Source organism: Anomalospiza imberbis, chromosome 9 (assembly GCF_031753505.1).
Source record: "Anomalospiza imberbis isolate Cuckoo-Finch-1a 21T00152 chromosome 9, ASM3175350v1, whole genome shotgun sequence".
Classification (NCBI taxonomy): Eukaryota; Metazoa; Chordata; class Aves; order Passeriformes; family Viduidae; genus Anomalospiza; species Anomalospiza imberbis.
This window is the reverse complement of record NC_089689.1, coordinates 28,173,938-28,198,131: the sequence shown is the minus strand read 5'-3', so window position 1 is coordinate 28,198,131 and position 24,194 is coordinate 28,173,938. Positions and strand designations below refer to the sequence as shown.

Sequence of the window (24,194 nt, the reverse complement as noted above, 5' to 3'; positions counted from 1 at the left end):
CCCTGACTTACTTTCCCTACAGATGTGTGTGTACAATGTGTCTGTGCAACATTTTGGCTGACTAAACCCATTAAAGAGCAAGAATAGCTGCACTGAATTTACAAAGGCATTTATGACTCCAAGTGGATGAAGCTACGTCAAAAACATTGCAAAGACATTTGGTTTTGTTTTGTTTTCTCTTAAAACTACAAATTAATACAGCTTTGAGTTTTCATCACCTCGATGGGGCAAGCCTTCTTTTATGATTTCAATAACAAAATGAAGCACAACAAAAAGCAAATCCTAAAACAAGCTGATTTTTAGAGCAATTCCACTTCACTGACCTTACTGAGAACACAGCATGTGGTCAGAGTAACCAGTCAGTATCTGCTCTGAACTGGTGATGGAAGCATGGGGAGAACCCAAACATCCCAACTCATTCCCACCCTACAGCCATGGACACAGCACAGCGTCCCAGGAGGTGACAAGGTACATTTAGGGCAGAAGGGGCCTGGGGTTTTGAAGGCTTATCTCAAAATATTTGTGATGCAGAGAACTTTGCAGGGTTCTGCAGTCTGCTGAAGGAAAAATCTGTTATGGCAAAGGGATCAAGCTTAAAATCCAACTGCTGTGTCACCTGAAAAAAACAAGTAGCCAAAGGATATTAAAGGCATCAAGATGCTTTATGAAATCAGGGGAAAACCTCAATATCAAGAAGGGCAACAGAGTTTATAAAATAAAAAAACAAAACTCACAGCTTTTTTCTGTTAGTCCACAATTTGCCAAATTCTCTTGTAAAAATGTTTAGATTCATTAAAAGACCAAGTTCTCCCTGCAGCCAGTAATTCTGGCCTAGTGTTTTGGACACTCACAGGAATTTAGGACAGGATATTTCCATGCTGGCTCTTCTCACGTTACACTGAGACCTTCCTATCCTCTTACTACCAAAGTACCATTTGTACACATTCCAGCAAACTTTCAACACATGAACAGAGCAAACGAGGGCGTTGGGAATTGCCACACTGATGAATAAAGCCAGCAGGGCACTTGGTTATCAGTTTTGTTGCTGTGGGAACTTTTAACTGGAATAAAGAACACTGGCTGTCATGCTGGGCTTTACTGATAATAGGGCATAATCAGATTTCCCATTTCCCCCTTTCACTTAAGGAGTTTAATTCACATTTTGCAGACTCTGGGCTTTGATGCACACAGAAAGGAGGAAAATTGGGAATAACAAACTCCCCAAAACAGACACACAATCTTTGAGAAGCAACAGGGTGAGCATCCTCCTGTAGCTATATGCATCAGAAACAGCAAATGGTTTCTATTTCCCCTCCTTGAAATATTTGGACAGTGATTAAATCTTCCAAGCCACGCAGCAGCTGGCATTTGTATTTTCATAATAAAAGGTCCTAATTTCTGTTTGAGTATACATCCCACTCAATCCCACTAAAACACATGACTAGACAGTGGCATAAGGTTGGAGAAACAGTGCAAAGTTTGCTGCAGAGCCCAGAAGAAAAGAAAAGCACAATTTGCCAGATTCAGGGCTATTTTGGTTACAATAAAACCATGTTTCTTTTACAGATTTCAATTGCCTTCAGACATTCTTATGGTGATATAGGAGGATCTATGTCATTATTTTTTTTTCCTTTAATGAGCTTAAGAAAATCCTTAATCTTTTTAGTAGGAAAACAACATGTGTTTCAGATTTATGGGCAATTGATTTTTATTTTTAAAGCAAATAAGAGATGTCATCCTTCTCTGGAAGTTAAAATACAAATTCAAAGGGAACCTAAGATTTTCTGCCTTCCACTGAACTGAAATTCCTCCTGTGACACACTCCCACTGTGAGACATAGTAACAGTTATTATCTTTTATATAGAGTGAAACTGAAACACAGGATATCCTCTGCTAGAGGTGAGAGTGATCTCTGCACAATTAATGCAGCAGGAATTTGAAGACAGAAGACGAGAGGAATCTGAACCTGTTCAGACTTTGAGTCATAAGCTGCATCTATAAATATTTCAGCTGAACGTGTTCACACAGGGACTGTTGCCCACATGGGTGACAATGCCAGCTCAGACAAGGATTACACCCAGACAGGCAATTCCACCTCACAGTTACTCTGTCTGGGGATGGGGACAATCCTTTTGTGCAAGGAATTGTCACCTTGCCCTGCCTCCCCACCACACACATTCCTTCTTGCTCAGCCCCATCGTTTTGGATGAAATGAGCACTAAGCAGTTCCAAGATTCCTGCTCATTTGAAAGGAAAAAAAAAAAGAGTTCCACACCTTGTGAAAGGGAGAAGAAGGGAAATAAAAGTTCTCTCTGGGCGGGTTTAACCTCAGTGTGTGCTTTATAAAAGATCATACTAATATGCAAGATATGTAAACATTATAGAGCAATCAGAAACAAATGAAAGGATGAATTCAGTTTAACAATATTCAGCTGTGGTGCAACTGCCAGAAGGCACTTTTTGTTATGAATAGATCATTTGGATGAGTTACAGGCCAGACTTGAACCCTGGTGTGCGCTGGGAAAATCAGTGTCAAACTACCTAAGATCAGAAGGTATCAGCAGCACATCTGGCAGCCCACAGAAATGAAAAATGCTTTTAAAATATAAAAGGCTACATAGAACTAAGGTAAATTAAGAAAGGACCTGCTTAAATGGCATTAATATGAGATCTGTAATGTATTTAATTTAGATTAGTCCTTCCCACTTGCTTCCCCCTTTAAAACAAAGGCAGACAAAAAAAAAATTCCACTTCTGTTATAAAAGTCTACCTGGAAAAAAAAAAGCAGGAGAGGCTAATTCACAGCTCATGTGAGTGAATCAGAGGAGTCAGTGCCTTTAACCCAAGTTCAGCTCTCAGGACCGTCCCTGGCTTCAAGGACAGGACAGAACAGAGACCGTCACAGACAGTCATCACCTGGGCACCCAGCCACGCCATCAAATGAGCAAGTGGCACTGTGAGATTTGTTTCACTTAGCTTTGTTTTCCTGGACCAGCCATGATGATCAGGCACATGTTTGTGTTTCCTCCTCAGCTTTATGTAAATGTTATGGCAATCAGAGAGAAGATAAAATAAAACACACCATGCTGGAGGGAGAAGTTTTGTGAAGTATGAATTTCAGCAATTTTCTTCCCTAGTTGACACCATCTGTTAGGCTCACACAAACTCCTTCAATAAAACTGACAGAGAATTTGGAGAATTTGACTATTACCTGAAAAGCAAATCTTTATATTAACAAGGTGTACTGCTATATCCATCTTCTGCCATTTTAATTTCTGCTTTTTAATATTGAGCTTCTGATAAGTGGCAGCATTCTGCTATTGCTATCAGCATCTCTATTTACCTGCAACATGTCGTAAAGAGAAGAAATAATTTCTGTGGGACTATTCTTGACTTACACTCACTTCCATGAAAGCAAGTTTAATCCTTTATTCTACTTTTAGAGTACAGTCACATTAGAGTCAAAACTTTTTAAGATAATTATTTGCTAAGGAGAAGCTAGGTCAGAAAATTAGTTTGAAAATCACCTCACTTATCAGCTTCTATAGCCAGAAATTCAGAATAACAGCTGCTTTTGTTAGGCTAAGACAGGTATGAAGAAAAGATCTAAGATATTAATGGAGAGAGCAGAGAAAGAAAGAAGGAAAAGCACCATATCAGTCACCAACTAATAAATGCTCTTTACAGTTCTGGACTTTGATCACTGACAAGTCAAATACTTTCATTAACTTTTTTGCTGACTTTTAACTTTCAAAGTTTCTGACTGACTGTGGCTTGAGAATACTGACAGTCATTCAATTCAGAGGCTTTACATGGATGCATAAAATCCTGCATTAAGAAAACTGTATCATTTTGCTTCTGCTGACAGATGGATCTTATAGAGCTACTCGACCCCAACTCTCTGACAAAGAATGAAAGAGATTCATAAAAAAAAGGAAAGAACTCAAAGGGAAACCCAAGAATGTTTCATTTCTAGGTTTCTGGTTCAAACTTAGGTCACAGTAATAGCTACTGAATGTGTGATTTAATAACAGCACTGGCTGGTGGCATATATATATATATACACACATATATAAACTGGGCAGAGCTGGGGCATGAAACTGTGTTTTCAGTGAACTGATGCCTACTCTAAAATTGCCATCTTGGAATTATTTCTCAAGCACTAAACAGATTTAAAACTAAGCTTCCCTATAGCTCTGGAGGCTATTTTCTAAGTTAAATTATGGTGCAACCAAGTCAGCTTCTTAAAATACGTCTATTCGTAGTAGTAATTACATACTAAACCCAAAACAGTATTCTAGCTTCAGCCTGATGTAAGATATATTTAAGAAAATAAGGCTTTGGAACACAAGAAATGTACTTCAGGACACAAAGGAAATTAAAATTTATTAATATTCCAATTCCTGCAGGTCATACACTGCCAGCAATTTATTTGCTTATAATTTAAGCTCGGGTCCCCTGGCCATCATGGGTTTGCTATGCAGCTGCATTGCTTGTGGTGGGCAAGTCACCAGCTCTGCTCCACGTGACAGGCTGGCATCCCCCCGGAGCCATCCTCGGTGACAGATTTACTCTGCCATGATATTAAGACCAGACCACAAAAATTCTTGCACAGAGCTCACTTTATCCCACTGGAAGGATGGAAGTCACACAAGTGACAGCAACAACAGAGAGGATGAGGACTTTGGGGCTCTGCCTGAGCTCACCCACTCACGGATGGTTTTGGTAGCCTGTTTACAGGCAGCGGAAGAATTCTGGCTTAGGGGATACAGAACACTTCCATGAATGCCTCACTGAATATTAACCTCATCACTTATTGCCAAGGCTATGCCACAGAGACCTGGAAAATCCAAACCCTCCCAGACAAAACTCTTAGTACAACCTAAAACTAGGAGAGACGAATTCTTGGGGACTACTATTACCTCTTACTCCAAGTAGTAACCTGTGTGAGAAGGGCAGCAAAATGTGAATGACATACAGGCAGAACTATTTCTAATTTTCTAAATTCTCCATAAAACATTAACTGGTCTACAAACTAGAGGCCAAACCAGGTATGTGATTAATGTGCAATAAAGAAACCACACTCCAAGTGCAACTCGATTGCTTCATCTCTGAAAATATTTCAGGTGAGTTATACATTGGGACTACATACTGCACAACCCAGCTCTATATCTAACAAGAATCAATTTGAGTAAAACTTCACTGAGTTTATCAAACATTTGCACAGTTAGATTTTTTAAAAGGCTAAATAAGGAAAGGTATTTGAAAAAAAATTAAAACTTATGATTTTCAATAAAAGAATAGGTTGACTCATGATAATATTAGTTACTCAACTTGTACTGAGTTTACACTTATTGGTATAGAGAGGAAATAATCTAGACCAGCAGAAGTAGTTTATATTTACTGGTATAAAGAGAAATTAATCTAGAGAAGGAAAAGATGAGGAAGATACTGGTTCTTAAAAGAGTTAGAACACATCAATTAAAATGTTGTTTAAAACTGACAACAACAAAAAAATAATATTTAGCAAAAAAACCCCAAAAAACCATCCCTGTTTTACTCCCCTGTATTTTAAAAATGCAACAGATCAGGCAGGGAATAGAGAGAGGTCAGAGACTGCACTTGTATGAGCAGCTTTTCTGGATATCTGCCATTAAAACCAGTTTGAAGCTGCATTTCTGAGAAAAGCTTCTGACAGTGGATGCTCTGGGGCTGAACTAACTCACTGCTGTGACCCCCTGCACCTCCTGAGGCCCCATCTTCAGGCAGCAGCCAGGTCCAGCTTTTTCATCTGAGCTGGCTGTGGGGATTTTTTCCAATAGGCTGCATCAATTTTCAGCCCAAGGTATGTTTGGTATTAGAATGTCTTAGGGTACAGCCACATGAATAAATTATTATGGGCAAAACTTGGAGGTCAGTTGCCCAGCAAAACCACCTCTACTCATCATCTCTCTGTGGTGTATGGTGTGACAGATCCCAGGGACCTGGCACATTCCACAGGAAACCAGGGCCAGGAGTGCTGCTGGGAGTTGCTGACACGGTACAAATACACACTATAGATTACTCAGTTCATTTCTTCATCTGCCCCTACTCTTATTTCACGATCGCACAAAAGGATTTTTAAAATCTTATTTTTGCTTTTTTTCATTTTTTCTTTTTTTTTTTTTTTTTAACACCAGTCTTATGAAAGAAGCTGGCAATGATATCAGCTTTAAACATTAACCAGCCAAGCTGGACAACTGATATTTGTTTTAAGTAGAACAATACTTTTCACATTATAAAATCCTGCCATTTTCCCCAGGGGAAAACAGAGAGCAAGACTGGTACTTACCTCTCCCACTGTAAACTTTTGACTCTCTCTCTTTGCACTCAAAACTCTAAATTCAAAAGCAGAATAAAAAACAGGAAAAAAAGAGAAAATTATACTGGAAGCAAAAAATGCTCTTCAGTTTGTTTGCCTTACTATTTATTATCTAAGTAAAAATGGTGAGATGTTAATTAAAGAGAAGCTGAGAGGGCCATGTCTGAACGTGTTCCTCAAGTCCTGTTCCAGTTCTTTGCTGAATTTTACCTGTTTACAGAAGATGGGAGCTGTAATGGGACGTGAGCATTTGGAAGTTGGCCACTTAAAGCACAAGCTAGAAGAGGAGCATGGCTTAATTACAGCTCTATCAAGAGCACTAATTAACCAGCCCACCAGACCACCTGTAGGTGCTTTGAGAGAAACAATTAGAGGGTGGAAATATAAAAATCAATGCTGTGGAATAGACACAAAGTTCTCGACCTTTTATGAGACCTTGTGCCAGCAATCTCCTGACCATGACTTTCCCCAACCATTGTGAGCAGCAGACTCTCAGCTTTCACCCAGGAAGCATCAAAACACTCTGAGCCCTATCTGTGAATCAGGGTCAGGAACCCCATGTGATGGAAGAGAACAGCAGCTTGGGCTTAGGGAGCTCTGCCATCGTGGGAAGCTGGATCCTGAGACTGCTGTCAGAAAGAGGCAAGTCCTGGATCAGTTTGGAATCCAACAAACGATGGTCTAAAAAATGTCACACCCTGAAAGGGCTCAGAGGCCTAGGTGTACATGTTTTCTCTCCAGAGTAATGTTGCTGTTTGCTTTGTAGAATGAAGGGTTTCACCAGGCACCGTCAGATGGTTGAGAGACTGGGTTCAAGAATAGGGAACCACTCCCAGAGAGGGGCTGGAGCAGGGGGGGTCAAACAAGTTCTGCATGAGCACAAGGAGAGCCCAGGAGGCTCTAGGGAGCAGTGTCAGATTACCACTTTATTAGGTCGTTATATCACTATATTAGGTCAGATCATCAGTATATCAGGTCACTCAGAGTCACTGATGAGAGGAGTCTCCAGGAGAACAGACAAGTCTAAGTACAGCATCTGCCTCTGGAACTGTCCCTGGGTTTGCTGTCCCTGGACACAGGAAAGAAACAATCCTGGTGTCCTCCACAGAAAGTCTGCACCCCTGTGAAGTTTGTGTTCCTTGTGCATGAGGTTAAACTCCTGTTTATTCCAGGAAGCAAACCTGGAATTAAGCCTAGGACGACTTGAAAGTTTCAGCTCTGGAAGAAGTTAAATGGGATTGAATGCAGGGGTAATCATTCCAGACTCAGTCAACATCCACCATTTCCTTCTGTCTAAATCAGAGATGCAAGAACTTCACAAGTCTTGTCAGGGACCCTGACTGAACGCTCAGCTTTGCAGCAAACCTTTTAAATTAGATAAATTTTGACTGTTCCAAGCTTAAATGTTCACATCCACTTACTTCTGCTTTTTATCAGTATCCATTAACACTAAGCTTATTTATGTTTCAGCTTGGGAAAGTACACGATGGACACACAGTAGCCTATGATCCTTTGCTTTCTATTCCCAAAGGTCAAGGTTTCTTTCAGAAATTGGTAAAAAAAGACCTTTAATCTGCTATATTGTTTTCAAAATCCCAAACAGAAGAAAAGCACCCACATTTGTGATGGATTCAGATGCTTTTTGCTAAGCACTTAAGCACTAACAGTTCTGCATTGATTTATTTTATTGTTTTATTTAGTGAAATGTCTGGATGGAGATATACACATTAACCTTTTTTTTTTTTTTTTTTTGCTCATATTTACTGTGTCGCCTTCCTTGAAATGGGAACTGCAAGTGCTTTGATAAATGGCCTGAAAGGTTGTCTGGTTACCCCATGGCTTCTGTCCTTGCTGAAATGCTGTTCTGGACCCTTCTGCAGCAGTCCTGCTCCGTGACTCACTGCAGTTACTTCTGTGCCTCTCAAAACAATAGTTCACTGGGGATCCAGGGCCTCAAATGAGCTACAACCATTTATTCCACCCATTTTTTTTTACTTCTCCTCCAGTGATAGACATTCACTGTCAAAAAATGCCAGTTTGTGTGAAGATTATAAATCTTCCAGCACAGCCATTTTAACTTTGCACTTGATAACACTACAGTTTGCTGCTATGGAAAGTTAAATCCCTTAAAGCTCATCACAGTATGAACTAACTCTTCTCGTGTTTAAAAAAATAAAATCAAACCCCAAAAGCCATATAGTCCCTTCTAACCCGTTGTTAACAGTGGGCAGTAACAGGTGTCTTAGGGAAGATCATAGAAATACAGGAAATATACAATAAATTACACAAAAATGTCCTCCCAGCCTCCAGTGTGATGAAGTTCAAGCAAATTTCTGTTCTTACCTTCAACCAACACAAGAAACCAAGTCTTCAGAAGTGGCTGATACTGCAAACAACCCCCAGTTTTCATGAAGAAAACCTCCATTTGTGCAGTAGAAAATAAATTTGCTATAACGACAAGTTACAGACCAGTGCAAGTCTCTTACAAGAACACTGGAGTTTTTTAAGTCTCAGAATTATTCCTTTAGCTCACAGCCCTTCAATCTTCAGTTCTGGTTCCTAAACAAACATGTCTCAGATATTACTTGCAGCAGAATCTTATTTTAGGAGACTACTGAGACCTCACCCCAAACTGAAAGGTTGGGAATTGTGCACGGCTATGCCACAAGTAACAAAAACTCTACCCCTACATGGCACTTGAGAAAATCCCTCCAGGACCCCCAGCCAATCCTCTGAGGATTCCCAGGCAGACCCAGTCCTGGTCACTGTGGCTGGATGCCCTTCCCACACACCTTATGGACTGTCTTATTTACTTTTTTGCACAATATAGTTCATTTTAGAGATTTTCCTTTTTTCCCCATTATCTAAGCGTTCCTTCTACATCAGTGAAGGCTACTGCCAACAAAAGTATCATTCCTGCAGTTCAATAAATCCTCTGCAATACCCCTGGAGCTGGAAGCAGATTCACATTATATGGGATACGCATTCACACACTATTTAAAACATATTTTTAAACATTTGAATAACTAAATGGGTAAATCCTGAGGATCTTACCCAGTGTTTATTCAGCCCTTACTTACTGAGACAAACTCCCAAGGACAGAGTAAACAGTGAGAGAGGACCTCAGGCCTTCACCCACAGCTATAAACAATGAACTCAGCATAAACTGTGATTCCCAGCTGACTCTGGGAGAAAAGCAGCAGCTAATGCTTCTCCCCACTTTGCTTCCAGAGGGATTATATGACCATAGATTTACTTTCACCCGAAAAGAACTTGCCCCATCCATGATATTGCCCCATTGACAGCTGGATCAGCAACGAGGAATTTAGATAAAGAACTATTGATTCATGAGATGATGAACAGAATTGGAAATGGAGGGGAAAAGCCAGAGTAAGAGACCTAATGCCCAAAGTCTGATGGAATTTGCCTGAGTGGGGGAGCTGTTGCTGTTAAGAAGAATAAACAGCACTGCATCTATAGCCCCTTGACCATGGAGCCCTTAATACTCAGCACTCTCAGATCACACCTTGCATTGGAGAGATATTTGTCTGCACAACTTCACTTCATGCTCATAGTGCAAGTGAGGGAACCAAGGAAAGGCAATAATCTGACAGAATCACAGAGCAAACCACCTCACTAAACAAAATATGGGATTTGACCCCAAATTTTCAAAACCCTCTCTGCAATTAAGGCTAACACCAAAATTTTAAAGCTAACAGAAAACTCTTGTTTTCATACAATTATTGTATTCCCTTGAAAATTCCATTTCATTGTTCCAGGACCCAGGAACAATCTAAGAGACGACCAATAATATCCCTTATCATATCTCATTTAATTTATATTTTAGTTAATCTTTTACAGTTATTGTCAGAAAAAGAGCAGAAAATTGAGTCCTTTTTGTTCTCCCTGAGATCTAGACACACAGAGCAAGCCGGCTGTTCAATAATTTCATGCCTACCCACAAAAACTAGAGAGACAAGGGATCTGGAAAGATCATTTTTTATACATTTGTATACTTGTGATCTGAGAAAAATCCCCTTTGCAGTTCTCCTTGGAGCAGAGCACTCCAGGAAGACACTTGGGGCTGCTCAAGACTTTGGGCTTCAGGCCAATCCATCCTTCTGGGTCTAGAGAGGAGTGATCAGATCTGGTTACCCTGCAGCCCTGATGGGAGTGTTGCACCTGTCAGATCTGACAGCATCACTTTGAAGAATATAGGAAAAAAAAATCCAAAAATCTTCTGTTACAATGAAAGGTTGCTGCTGCTGATGGACTTTTGTTTACAAAAATTAGAATATTGCTACTTAAACAACAAATCAAAAGTAAGTTGCCTTGTCCTGTCCCCCACAATGGAGTGATGCTGTCACGTGAACATCAGTGAAGGAAGACAAACATTTAACTTTCCCAGAATCACAAAGTACAGAATACAACCTCCTTCCTACAACAGAAGAAGCAAAATCTCCCACATCCTATTAAAATATACAGCTGTTACAGTTAAGAAATGAAGGTGCAAGGTGGATTGAGGGCCTGATCTAATAACAGGTAACCTTCAATCCCCATGCTGCTTTAAGCAAAGAGGCCCAAACTAGGCAGCCCAAAATTTCCAGCAGCCAGACCAGCTAAATCTTTGTAGTGTCAACATAAGAATGTAAGAAGCTCAGTCTCTCTTGCTCACTCTTCCTAAGGCAAAACATGGGGAAAGCAGTGAAGAACAGGAGAGGAGCCCCATTAGCAGTCAGACCCGGAAAGCCCAAACAGACACTGCAGAAAGAATCACGGAATCATGGAATGGTTTGGGTTGGAAAGGACTTTAAAGCCCACCCAGTTCCACCCCCTGTCATGGCAGGGATACCTTCCACTATCCCAGGTTGCTTCAAGCCCTGTCCAACCTGGCCTTGAACACTTGCAAGGATGGGGCACACACAGCTTCACTGGGCAAGTATTCTGAAGGCTCAGTACCCTAAATCCGACACCCTGGTCCCTCTGTGTCACGCAGGGCAGCTTGCAGTGAAACACAGCATGGAAAGCACTGCGTCTGTTGGAATTTTCAAAGATTCCACTGATACCATTGAGTTGCCTCTTGAGTATCAGCCTTCATGGTTCTCCAAGCTGAGCATTTTTCAAAGCCTTCTCCCTGTCCACATCTGTTATTTGAGTCTTTGAACTCAACTGGTCTGTTCACAAAAGGCAAGGAGAGTTGAATGTACAGTTTTGTGGGAATGTTACTGAGCATTATCTACTTTATGTACAATAGAGATTAAATTGCTTTCAGATACGTTCCCCTGCACAGGTTGATTACCAGCAAGGCACTGGGGTGCAAAACTTTGATGTCTCTGGACTGGCATATGCTAAATAGGAACATCTCATTCTCCCCATCACCAAGGTATACCTGAGCTTTGAATTATGCCAGGCCAGGAACAAAGGAATCTTGCTCATAACAAAAACTTTTAATAACTCGCTGAAAAAGCTTCCCTTTCATCTCTGCCAAGCTTTAGGAAAGGCTGGGAGGCAAGCAGAAATAAACATTGTACAGACTCACCACTGCTGGCTCTAAAGTAAACTCTCCAACTTCCTATTTACATTTCAAGATCTTAAGCTTTGTGGTTTACTAGTTCTGCAAGTAAGTGCTTTGGGTTTTGGAGGCTGCCTGCACATGATCTCCCACCACTACTGAAGTCTTCCTAGCTTTTATTAATATAATAGGGAGGTCAGAAAAGCAACAATCTTTTATATGCCCTGCTAGCAGAAATATTTTACTTCTAGCTTTTTAAAAACAAAACAGAGCAAGCAAAGCATACAACGCCAAATTAATGCCAGCAAAGGGGATATTACAGTTGTGTTTGTTTCTTTTTGAAACTGAGGATGCTGGAACATGGAACAAGAGAGTTTCATTAAAAAGGGTGTGGAGGAGTTCTTTGAGGGACAAGTAAAAGAAGGTGGCAATTTTATGGATTTATAACCCTTCGAAAGCCATTGGCTGAAAAGCCACCTAAAGAGGCTCTGTGACCTTTTCTACATGAGCCTAAATCTGTGTACAGCAAGAACGGGTAACCTGCAACAACAGTTGTGAAGTAAATGTGGCTTTCATTTCATGCAGCCTTCCCTAAATGTAAAACATCTTCATTAGCTGGGAAGTCAGCACTGCGACTGCTGCCAAATGCAATATAGAAGGCAGCAGAACTGTGCCGAACGAGGACAGAGGGAGGGAGAGGCTCCTGTGACACTCAGTTCTTTCTCCCACCCCAAAGACTCTGCAGCTCGTGCGCACAACAGGCTTTACAGGGGAGAGGAATATTTCAAAAGCAAGACGGCAGGTGCTTATCAAGTCCATAAAGCTCACACAGATCAGCACACTGCTCGGAGCACCGAGGGGTCCCTGCGCAGCCATTGCTCCAAAGGCTGCTGCTTTAACAACGTGGCATGTTCTGAAGAGGAGGCTCTTCTAGCAGAGCCAAAATACACTGAATCCACTTGCTGGTCAGGCTCCCACTGAGATTAGAGATCAGGCTCTGAGAACACTTTGAGCCAGCATGTCTCTGCTGTCTCCTCTCCAGGATGTACTGCGAAGGACACGTACTGTGCATGCTCTGGGGGTGGAAACGTGCTTAACACTCTATTTGTGTGAACAAAGCTGGCAGCTCGGGCGGATATTGTGGAGCAAAGAAACTCTATTGTGTTTGCCAGTCATCACAAGAATCAAATGAACAAATTTAGAATAAGCAAATTGGACTGGAGCTCCTTTAGCAGAAAGCACTCAAAGGCTAGTCAGGCTTAGTGAGAGAGACTATGGGGTATTCCTCCTGAAATAATCCATAGTAAACATTGGGGCAGCAAAATGAAAACGATCTGCTCACTTTGCTGTTTATGTAGCTGTTCTGTCTTTTAGATCACGTATTAAATATGAAAAGGTAGAAGATAAATTACTCGTGCCCCTCCAATTGAAAGAAATGACTAAATTATACAGTTCAAAGCACATGAACGCTATCACCCAGGGAAATTTGTGCCCCAAGACAGGTGAGTCCCTTCCCAATGCCAAGAGTCACAGAAGTAACAAAAACAGATGCAAAAGAAGGGATTGTGTCTAAACTTGAAAAGATTCCTTGACAATCCCCAAAAAGAGGTGTTGAGTACAGAGAACTGATAATGAAGGAATGACTGAAGAAGAACACAGACCACATCACTAAATTAAGACAGAAAAAAAAAAAATATCAGCTACTCTGGAGATAATGGAACACAAACCTTGCTTGTACATTTGGGACTCGGAATACCAGCAAATTCACACTCCCCCCATTAATAAGCTAAAATTAGGCCACACCATGGAAAGCTGCTCTACCTACTTTCTTCAGCTGGGAATCACAAAAGGTGTTGGAGCAAGAACAACAAATATTTTCATATTCACAACTTTGCCCTGCAAAAGCACGCTTGGACTGGGACATGGGAATACAGAAATCTGTGCCTGAAGACCTCCTGATCACATAAAGGTTTCAGAAAAAAAAAAGGATTTTTTTAAAACCTTTAAAATACCCCATGAAACCCTAAGACACTGGCAGGAAGACAGGCTTTTAGGGAAGCCAACTACCTTATTCCTAGAAGTTAGGGCATGTCTGTTAGACCCATGCAAACTACAAGTTAGGAATAACAGGCAAGCTCCTGTTTCAGTGCCTCAAACGTGCTGTGATTTTGCTGGGAAAAACTACTCACACATTTTGTGTAGTCACCATGGCTACACAGGGAAAGGTTCCTAAAAGTTCCAAAGCCAAGTGTGGGTGCTGGAGCTCAGAGCCCCTGCCTGCAAAGCACCATGGCAGTGGCAGCCCACCCAGGCAAATCAGGAACTTTCCCTTGGCAACAGAAACCAAACCTGCAGGGATGAATCCCAGCCCCAAAACAATCCTTCACAAGTGAAAGAGCAGCCTATTTGCCATTCCAAATGCAAATTCTACCTATGTCTTTTGCTAGGGCAAAGGAGGCAGCAGAGAATCATGTAAAATGCATAACTGTCCAAAAATATTCCAAAAACCATCTTTTCTTTTCTTTTTCCTCGTGGATAATGGATGAGCCCTGAGGTGGCAGTGACATTCAGCAACCAACAGCTCAGACCTGGGCTGGGGTCAATAACCTAATTACAAGCATTTTGCTGCTTTCATGAGCTATTCAAGAGAAACACGAAATTCTTTGTGTGCCTCTGATTACCCCAAACTGTCAGTGGTTAATTCCAAAAGTGTATCCTCACTTAAAAATGGTAGTTCCACCACAAATTAAACTATTATAGCCATGAGTAAAATTAGGTTCCACATTTGTACTTTCTAAAATATCAAAGGCATGATTAGCAAAGTCTTTTGTTTAAGATCTCTAGAGTCCTGGAGGTAATGAAAACTGGGTCGAGGAGCAGTTTCTCTGAAAGTTTAAAGTAAATGCCATGTTCAAGAATTACCTGCTCCTGTGACTCATGGAGTACTTGGTCTAGAGAATGGAACTACTAGAGATACCAAGAGCAGTCCCCCTGCCCTGAGCAGAGGAGGAGGAAGGGGTGGAAAAGAAAGGCATTGCAGATGATTTTGCACAGTTTCCTGTTACGGCCCCTTGAAAGAAACCCAGCCGTACTTTCCCCCTGCTTTCTGTTTGCTGAATTTCTCCTGACAGTTGGCTCCTTCGTTTGCCAGAACCACAACAAAGGACGGCCTTGAGTTTCCACACAGGCCATTTTCTCCCTCTCTCGTCTCTGATCATCTCACAAAGGTATTATTGTTGCTGGCTCACTGGGGCTCAGTGCACCTGAGGCACATCAAAGGCACTTTTTAATGCCCGCCTGACCACACAGGTCTCTCTCCCACTGCATTAAATTAAAGTCGATGATTAATCTCTGTAGCCCTCAGGGTCCCTTGGTGCACACGGAGAGAGAAAATATATATTTCTATCAAAACACAAGTATAATATACTTTCATTTTATAGCCCTAATTAAAAAAAGGAACAGCTAATTTTGGCCAAATGCAGCTGCATATAGGTCTCATTAAAACACAAATACAACTGCTCTGTGTGCTCCACGCTCACTTCATGCAGCCTGTGCAGGTAATAGATAAAAGAACAGAAAACTAAAATCATTTCACAGATTAAAACCAGAGAAGTTTAGAGTTTACTTATTGTCTGCTGGCTAGAGATTGTTATATCCCTCCCTGTGCAGATGGGTGAAGGCAGGCAGTTAAGGAAATGATTATAAAATGCTGAGTAGGTAGATTTAAGTAAAAATCTACTTAAATTTAGGAAAAACTGCACAAGCATCTATTCCTGAGTTTGAACTGAACTGACTAAAAGCCTTAAAAGGTTCTGCCTCGTGCAGTCTGTGTTTGACTTTGGGGTTGCTTTGATGACAGAGCATCAACATGGATTTTATCACATCCCTTCTGCTACATTAGCATATTTAATGGAGCCACAACTCTCATGGTTGTGGAGAGTGCACACAAAACGTGTTAATATTGACGTGCCATTCTCTAGTTTGGGAAGTCAAACAATCTACTGTTGTGAACTGGGTGTATGTTAGAACTTACCAATGTACAAATATCAACCACTAATAAAAAACCACACACATGTCCTCCTCCAGGGCTGGTTGTGCTAAAGGAATGAGCCAGAGCCAGCTGGATCACTGCCAGCTACCCAACACTGCCCTTAGACCTTTGGGAGAAGCTGCCTGCAAGCTCCTCAGCTCACTGCAGCCCAATACTATGTCTCTATTAACTCATTTTAACAATTTAAACTAACTCAGCTAAATGAAACAGGTTAGCAAGAGTTCACTCAAACAGCTTCTACTGAAAGGGCAGAAACCTCCATCAAAAAACTTGGAAATACTGGAAGCAGTGGCAGGGTTTGAAGGGTGACTTCTTCCCCCAGGGTGCCCCATCTGCCCTACGACAGACAGACAGGTACCAGTGGAATTTTTCCAAGACAGAGTAAGCCAAGAGTGATGGAGTTTGAAGCTTGAAACTTTTGTTTAGGAAGGAACCACAACATACTCCAGTTGGTCTAGGGGATTTAAGCTCAATGCTCTGCTTCACAACAGTGGGATTGTTCACATCTTCAAATTCAATCACGTGCTAAAATGCTTTGCTGAACGACAATCCACGTGACAAGATCACCATTTATTCATGCTCAAGATCACACTGGACTCATGCTGTTACTACAGACACAACTTAACTTATTGTTAAGCCTGATGTTTTATTATCAGCCTCCTTCTTATTCTCTCCTAGAGCTTTCTCCATGAAGCATGTCATTCCTCTCCAACACCTCTAGCACTCCCAGTGCCATTTGCTCCTTTTTGGAAAAATTCAAGTTCTAATAATTCTAAATTTAAGACCAAAATGAGTTTTATATAAAAAATGTGGCAGAAAAGGGTACTTATCTAAATGGAATGCTCTCAGACTCATGCATTTTAAAGCAGTATAAATTTCAAAAGCAGACACTAAATTTTAATTGCAATCTCAGAGAAAGCTTTTGTATTAATTCACTGAGAAAAATTAGCAAAGTGAAAACTGCTTATTGGGGGGTTTTCTTTCTTTTTAGTCATGATATGTCTCATAATTCTGTACACCATGGCAATTTTCAGAGGGAGAAGGGTTTATATTGATTAAGGGAAGAGGTGGGGGAGCAGGGCTGTGACTGAAGATGGGCACTCCTTCTCCAAAGACACTCTTCTGTAACACATTAGTGATAGGCTTGTCACAGATAACTCAGGCTCAGGCTTTGGCTCAGATTTCAGGCTGCTCTTTAAGCCACTCTGGCATCGTGGTTTTTACTTTCCATGTCATTTTTCAGTATTGATTTCTACTACTATTAAAGTTCTTGCTTAATAGCAAATGCACGGTAATTTATAATTAATATCAAAAGGTAAAGATAGAGTTACCAGAACAAAAAATTCAAGGAAAAAAGAACGGGGTGAGAAGGATAAAGGTCAATTTTCCCTTCAAAAACATAAGTTAGTAAATTCTGCACAAATTAGGATGACACGCACAACCTACCCCCATGTGGCAAGAAGATGTTCCACAGATCATAGCCACTCGGGATGTAATGGGCTGGTTCTCACATGGAAGGTTGTGTCCTTTCACATCTGCTCCAATTACTCCTATTAAAATAAAATTAAAATTCTCTGTTAAAGAAGAGCAAGCCACCCTGCACCAAACAGACCTTTCCTGCACTCAAATAATTGCTGAGTATCTCACACCACTGCCTCTAATTAATAAAGTCTACTTAGCCAACAAAGGAAATAATTTTATCCATCAGATTATTTATTCCAGATATAAGGACCCAAGATGATTTCTTCTAAATGCATGTCTATCATAATGATTTTTAAGTGTTATTTTACCTAGAAAATATTATTTTACCTCACATTTATTCTCTTAGGTAGCTCACTGACATGCAGAATAAAAGTGCCCTGCTGTACTGGCGGGCTGCAGATGTGTTTATTTGTTCACAGTTTATCCTGAACATCCTGGATGATGGGATGAGTTGGGGATGAGTTGGAGAAAGGGATGACTTGGCAGGAGACTGGAAGGCTGCCAGTTTTGTTGTCTTCACTGCTGCTGCTGTTCTGTCCATGTCAGAACCACCTAAAGGCAGATTTTTCCTTCCCTTCGAGGAACTGAGCTTGGCTCTGAGGAGCACAGAGCCAGCACCACTCAGCTGGCAGCAGAAAATACAGCCAGGAGATGCCAGACCTACAGCTGAGCCTCCGAACACATCCTATCCTGCTTGAGTCACTTCAGGGGAGGCTACAGAGGCAATTGCCCTCTCCTCCTCCTCTCCCAGGCTGCATCCTGGCACCACGTTGTGCTGAACCCAGCAAAATGCAGCAGCCAACAAGTAACACTTTTACATTGGACTTTTCTTTTCTTAAACATGGCTTTTCAGCTGGCAAGCTTGTCACCAGACGGTGCATTTGCATCTGCAAAGCTCAATTTGGAGACCAGTATGTCAATGCTGATAAAAAAAATCCCCTTCATCTCCCTGTGGAAGGATCAGGAAAACATTTGCTGGATGTTGTGAAAGATGCCAAGTGTTAGGGCTGGTTCATAGCCTACATTTCATTAACACCCTCTTATTTAGATCACCACTGCAATGCTCTGTTACCAAATCAGTCTGGTGGGATTTGTCTTACTGAGATCACCATGGTTATCCTGGTATCACCATGGTTGGAAGCCATCTCAATAATCAGAAAATTAAGGGCTAAAATTTTAAAGTCCTAGAAAATGCATCCTCATGTCCCTTAAACTAAACTGACTTGTAACTGTGAAGTGGCACAGCTGTCCTAAAGAGAGTTAGGAACAACAAAAAGCTAAAAGTAAGGCTTCTACTTCATGTTTTATTTTTTCACTGCTCTAACATAATGAATGCATGTTAGGAATTTTGTATAGGGTTGTCTACAAGGCAAATTCCTGTACTAAGCAAGACTGCATTAGAATTTCTTGAGTTAAAAATACTGCTCACACTTGAGAGGGAAGAAATCTATTAAACTAAATAGTCAGCATATGCTGTAAATGTATTTTCATAAACAATATAAAACTGAAAAGATCTTTTTAATTGCTAAGAAAATATGTATTCTGCAAAACAGGAATTATGGTTCTTTTTGGAATTTTAGTCAGTGGCTTCACCAGTGTTTAAAATTCTTAGAGTCTTCTTATTTGTGATTAATTAAAGTCAGACAGCAAATACGTCTAGAATATTGGCTAAAAGTTATATAATTGCTGTTTCACATTTAGCTTAGGTGGAATTTTTCACAGTTGGAGGCAGACTCAAAAGCAGAGGCTGAGAACAAGAAGTCTGTGCACCACACAGAATAGAGGAGAGCTTTTTAGGAAGGCAAGCAGTGCTTAGCAATGTGTACTTCTGGATCTCTTCCACAGTGACACGGTATTTTAGACACTGCAGCATAAATCATCTACTTTTGTTGAAACAATGCTGATGCCTTTTAAAAGGTGCAATGTAAACAGCATTTTTATGAGGCCAGCCCCACAAGCCTGGCCTCCCATCCTCACAGTTTTATCTGTACACTCTCTGAAATTAGTACAGTAGGTCAAAATGCAAGATATAACTTCTTGGCTCTTAGATCCTCACTGTTCCATAAGAGGTATCAGATGGACTGATCCAGGAGTCACACATGACCTCCTCAAACATACACACTAAACAATTCTTTACCTTATTGTACTCAAAGCTTTGAAGCCTTCATAAACTTCAGGAACCTGCTCAGCCAAACCACAATTCACATGCAGCCAAGAGCAGATCTGAGCTGCATCAAAAGTTATTAACACTGCAAACAAGGTGTCCATCACATCATTCTGGCTTAGCCTGCAGGTTATTTTCTTTACAGATATCTGCACTCTTTGACTCCTTTTGCTCCTGCTGTCACTTTTGCTATCAAAATCTTTTCATTTTTTTTGTCCTTTCTATTAAGTTTCCACACCATTTCCAATACATTTATTACCCTTCCCAGATTCAAGAATTAAGATTGCACTGTAAATGCTCCTCTTGTCCCAGACTGCACTGAGCTATGGTGTGATTATCATGCAGGTTCTCCCTCTGTGATGCCCTCCTCTCTCTAACAACAACCTGTGTGTTGGTTTTCTCCTCCTGGCAATCATTTCAGGAGTCTGCTGGTGTTTGTGGTGCCATCAGGGAAAACATACTCAGATTAGCAGACTGTCTCTATGCACTGCAGCCCTTTCCTGAGGGATGCCAGTAGCTGGGTGTTTCTAATGTCAGAGTTTTGTTACACAAGTCTGTATCAAGGAACAGACAGTTGCTCTCTATTCTTTTTAAAATTCAATTGCTTGATTTCAGCACATGAAAAAATGGTCAAACTTTTTGTGCTCTGGATCCATAATGATGCCAATTAAACACAGACCTTCCACTGCCACTTTCATGTGCTCTGTGACAACCCAGTTTTGCAGCAAGTTCATTCTTTCAGGTCAGGTTATTACTCTGTTCTTTTCCAATAACACAGAATTGCCAAGGCACACAATTTTAAACACGTTTTTATGCAATTAGGATACTGACAGATATTTTTAAATCAGTCACAACACACCTACAAATATGACACTGAAGCTCAGTCTTCCTTTTAGCAGACAGACCTACATCTAATCTTTTCCAGGTAGCAAGAAAATCAATCTCCATGATTACTTAACCTCACCAAAAGCAAAGTAAAGGGATTTAAACACTAGAAAAGTTCCAGGTCACAGTTTCTAGAACAAATGAGATTTAAAACAGCACAAAACATTTGAAACAAAACTGGTAGTTTAGCACCTAATAATATTTCAGTTAGATCTAGTAAAATATCCTCTGATGAGCAATAGATTTCCATTAAAGAGTACTACTTCAATAACACTGAAACTTCCTGAGGTAAGACTGTTTTCTAAACCAGCAAACTAAAAAAAACCTCAATTTCCTGCTGAAAAAGTCACACTGAATCTCTGTCTTATTGACTGCATTTGGACAAGACCAAACAGCATAGTAAAAAAATGAACTTGTTTGGCCTCATCAAATGTATTTCAGAAAAGATGAACCAGGGCTGAACATCAGAATATTGTGCTGGAAAAGAGGAAAAGCCAAAGCATCAGACCTTAAAGCTTTGAATCATGAATCACTTCTAAAGCTACTAAGAATCCTAACTATGAACAAGCCTCAAACATGAGGCTTCTCCCTCAGAATGGTTGGTTGTGTTTTTTTCTTGCCTATCCCCAAAGTTTTGAGCAACAGAAGATGCAAACTCCCAGCATGTTGGCATTCCAACACAATGGTGCTTCAGTCAAAAGTGGAACTAGCAGAAATTAACAAACTATTTACAAATCCAGCTGAAAAGACATGTAACGGTGATGTATTCCCTTTCTTGAAACTGACTTGCAGTACTGGTAGTTACTGTGATGATTTGGGGTTTTTTTTAAAGAATAGCATCAGAGCAAATGGCTGGGTAAAAACAGTCTGTGACCAAAAATGCTTTCTGAAATGAATTCAACAATTCCTGTCTCCAAGAGCAGTAAATCCATGAGTGAGTACCTAGTCCTCCAGCATGTGCATCAATGAGAGATGCTGCCACTGCAATCCCTTCAGGGAGCCCCAGATCTTCCGCAGCGCCTGGTGTCAGACCTTTCCCAACAGCCTCTCCAGGAGCCAGGACGAGGTTTCCTGGGCAGACACAAGACAAACCAACCACCTGTCAATTTACTAAACAGAAAAACAAACGTGTGTGTTATTGCAAGAGCTCCCTTCCTCCTCCTCCAGTGAAGCCTCGTATGTATAAAACAAAGAAGTGCATCACAGAGCTCTGCGTGATGAAATATCTTTCATTAGCTGTCTGCAGATTAAGCACAACTGTGCCAGATCAGGCATCCCATGGCAATTTAGAAGTTCAAAAGCATTCAATATCCTATCTAGCCACAGAGAAAGATTGCACCACAAGCAATTAAATTCTGCTTGGCATCTCTCCAGGAGATATGAAATGCAGAAATCCCAGGTTCTTGTGGAAGGTGCTGCCTGCAGGCATTCTCTGGCCATGGAAGGAGATTCAGCTCAGTCTGTGCTCACAAATGAACACTGCACCTGTTGCACAAGGAATGCACAAGGAACTGGCCAATTTTGTTTTTTCCATTTCCATCCTTTCCAGCACTTCTGCTAGGAATAAGGTGGCTATAGCAACAAAACTCTGAAAAAGAAACTGGCTTAAACAGCAAATTCCTCCAGTTGCAGCTGTATTTCCTCACAGACTTAAATAATCCCTTTCTGAGCCTCCTCTGGCCTGTGCACTATGAAGAAGACAAGAACACAACCCTGCCCTCCCTGCCCTGCTACAGGGAGCCCAGGGGCAGGTCCATAACACAGACCCAATTTTCTCTGAACTTAGAAGAACAAATCTAGATTCTTTCAAGTACCAGAATTTAGGGACACCCCCAAGAGCCTCCTCTCAGCCTCCCACAGCTGGAGCAGTGGGACTGAACTCCTGGGACTGCACACATTTCCATATTTATCCAAAGCTTTGGGAGTGAGAGGCAGAAAGCTCAGGAGGAGTTCCCACAGACCTCCCTGCCAATGCCAGAGCTTTTAGAACCTACCTGGAGTGTTTACCAAATTCAACAAATCTAGGCAGAGTTGGCAAAACGCCTCTTCAAAATAAAACAAGACTATTTTCACGGTCAATTTTATTGAGAATGTTACACCTGAAGCATGTTCTGATATGTAGAAAGGACATAAAACATCCTCCACAACAGACATTAGTTGAGAGGAATAGCATATCATAAAGTATCAGGCATACACTAATTCCCAGTAGCATCAACTTCTACAAATGCAGTAATGCAACCTTACTGCTTGATTAAAAGGTTATGATATTAAATTCTCAGGTCTTCAATTTCAGATATCAGCTAGATTTTTGCTGTAAATTACGTTGGTTCTTCATTTTTAAAAGCTACCTTCTCCTTCTGCCCACTTCCGGATGGATGCAGTGTATGGAGCATTTTGGAATCAGCACAAACAACTTCACAGTTGCTCATTTCTCCAAGAGTTTCTGTTCTACTGACAGCCACACATCGCTGCCCCTGAAATTCCAGGCTGAACCTCACACTGGAAATTAAAACAAGTCTGTGCAGCCAAAACTGTTGCACATGACAGTGGGTTTATATTCAATACTGGGGCAGTAAGCAAACCTCATCATTCAGCTTTATACAGAAGGACATGAGGACATTAAGTCACCCCCTCACAGGAAAATAAGTTCTGTATTTTATTATATCTGCATAGTTACTTACTGTAAAGGCAAAGCATTGTCCTGGCTTTTCCAAGAGATGCATCTTTTGCATTTTCCCCCAATAAGCTGGAGTGCAGGATGTTCCTCTTTAAGAGATTTTCCTATTAACATTTTAGGTTTTTTAAGACATTGGAGAAAAATACCAAAGCTGTCTGCTTCTCCTGACATTCAAAGACCCTGCAGGTGGAAGGAAGTTCAAAAGAGTTCATGCAGCTAAACCCACATCTTTTCCTTCAGAATCAATTGCCTGACCTGAAAGCACAACCATGGTGTATATACAGCATGAGACTAATTTAATCTGAAATAAAACCTCTTTCCAGGCATGCCATTCCATGGCTGGCAAGTTTATATCAGTCATACCAGTCAAACACTTGAGTGTGTAATTATTATGTAGTTATAGTCCATTTTAGAGATCAGGGCTACTATTAGACAATTTTTTTTCCTACCAGTTTCTCAATTACTGTATTTCTAGTTAATAAGCACTAAGGGAACAACTTCAGAGGTGAAGATAATCCTCTCCTCTACTGCAGCACAAGAAAATGACCTTATAATTCCTTTGGTACTGGTTACTTATTGGAATGACCAGCAGCAACAGGCATAAAGTGTGTGTGAGGACATGCAGGGATGGGCTTCTTGTCATTTGGAGAGGCAGCATAATCATCTTGTATTTCAAATAAAATAATTAACAGTAGTCTGCCCCATATGTTTTAGAAGTCAAAGTATGCCTGAACAAATATTCCTTGACTGAAAGGACTTCCCCACAACGGGGAAAGAAGAGCAGTCAGAAGTCATCCGTGGCAGGCATTGCAAAGGGGAGTTCTGGGTCACCCAGCACTCAGGGAGTGCAGGACAGAGAAACTGAGTGCACAAGGAAGGGATTCTCACTCTGCCCCTCTCCTTCACCCTCCCAGCTCTACGGACCAAGGAAAGCTCTGCCAGGCCCATAGGAAATGTTCCCAAGGAGCTCTGTGGAAGGGAAGGAGCAGGCTCTGCATGGGCACTGATTCTGTCATCAGGACTTTGCCCCTCCACCTACACAAGTGTAAGTCAGTGTGGAAT

The 24,194-nt window shown here is 41.0% G+C and overlaps 1 protein-coding gene across 12 annotated transcripts in view; it reads right to left on the bottom strand.

Annotated features, from left to right (window-relative positions):
• FGGY (FGGY carbohydrate kinase domain containing) overlaps window positions 1-24,194 on the bottom strand; it is a 124,519-nt gene that overhangs the window by 47,473 nt on the left and 52,852 nt on the right. For 9 of the 12 annotated variants that reach the window (XR_011001811.1, XM_068198884.1, XM_068198879.1 and 6 more), the window contains 2 exons: window positions 21,398-21,526; window positions 17,371-17,474 (listed from right to left, as the gene is read on the bottom strand). Coding sequence is in view for 11 of the 12 variants with exons in the window: in XM_068198884.1 (XP_068054985.1) it covers window positions 17,371-17,474; window positions 21,398-21,526 (233 nt within the window). In the remaining variant the exon portion in view is untranslated. Of the gene's footprint in view, window positions 1-17,370; window positions 17,475-17,733; window positions 18,102-19,543; window positions 19,727-21,397; window positions 21,527-24,194 lie in introns of those variants that run through there. The other 3 variants (XM_068198888.1, XM_068198887.1, XM_068198882.1) reach the window with 3 other exon arrangements.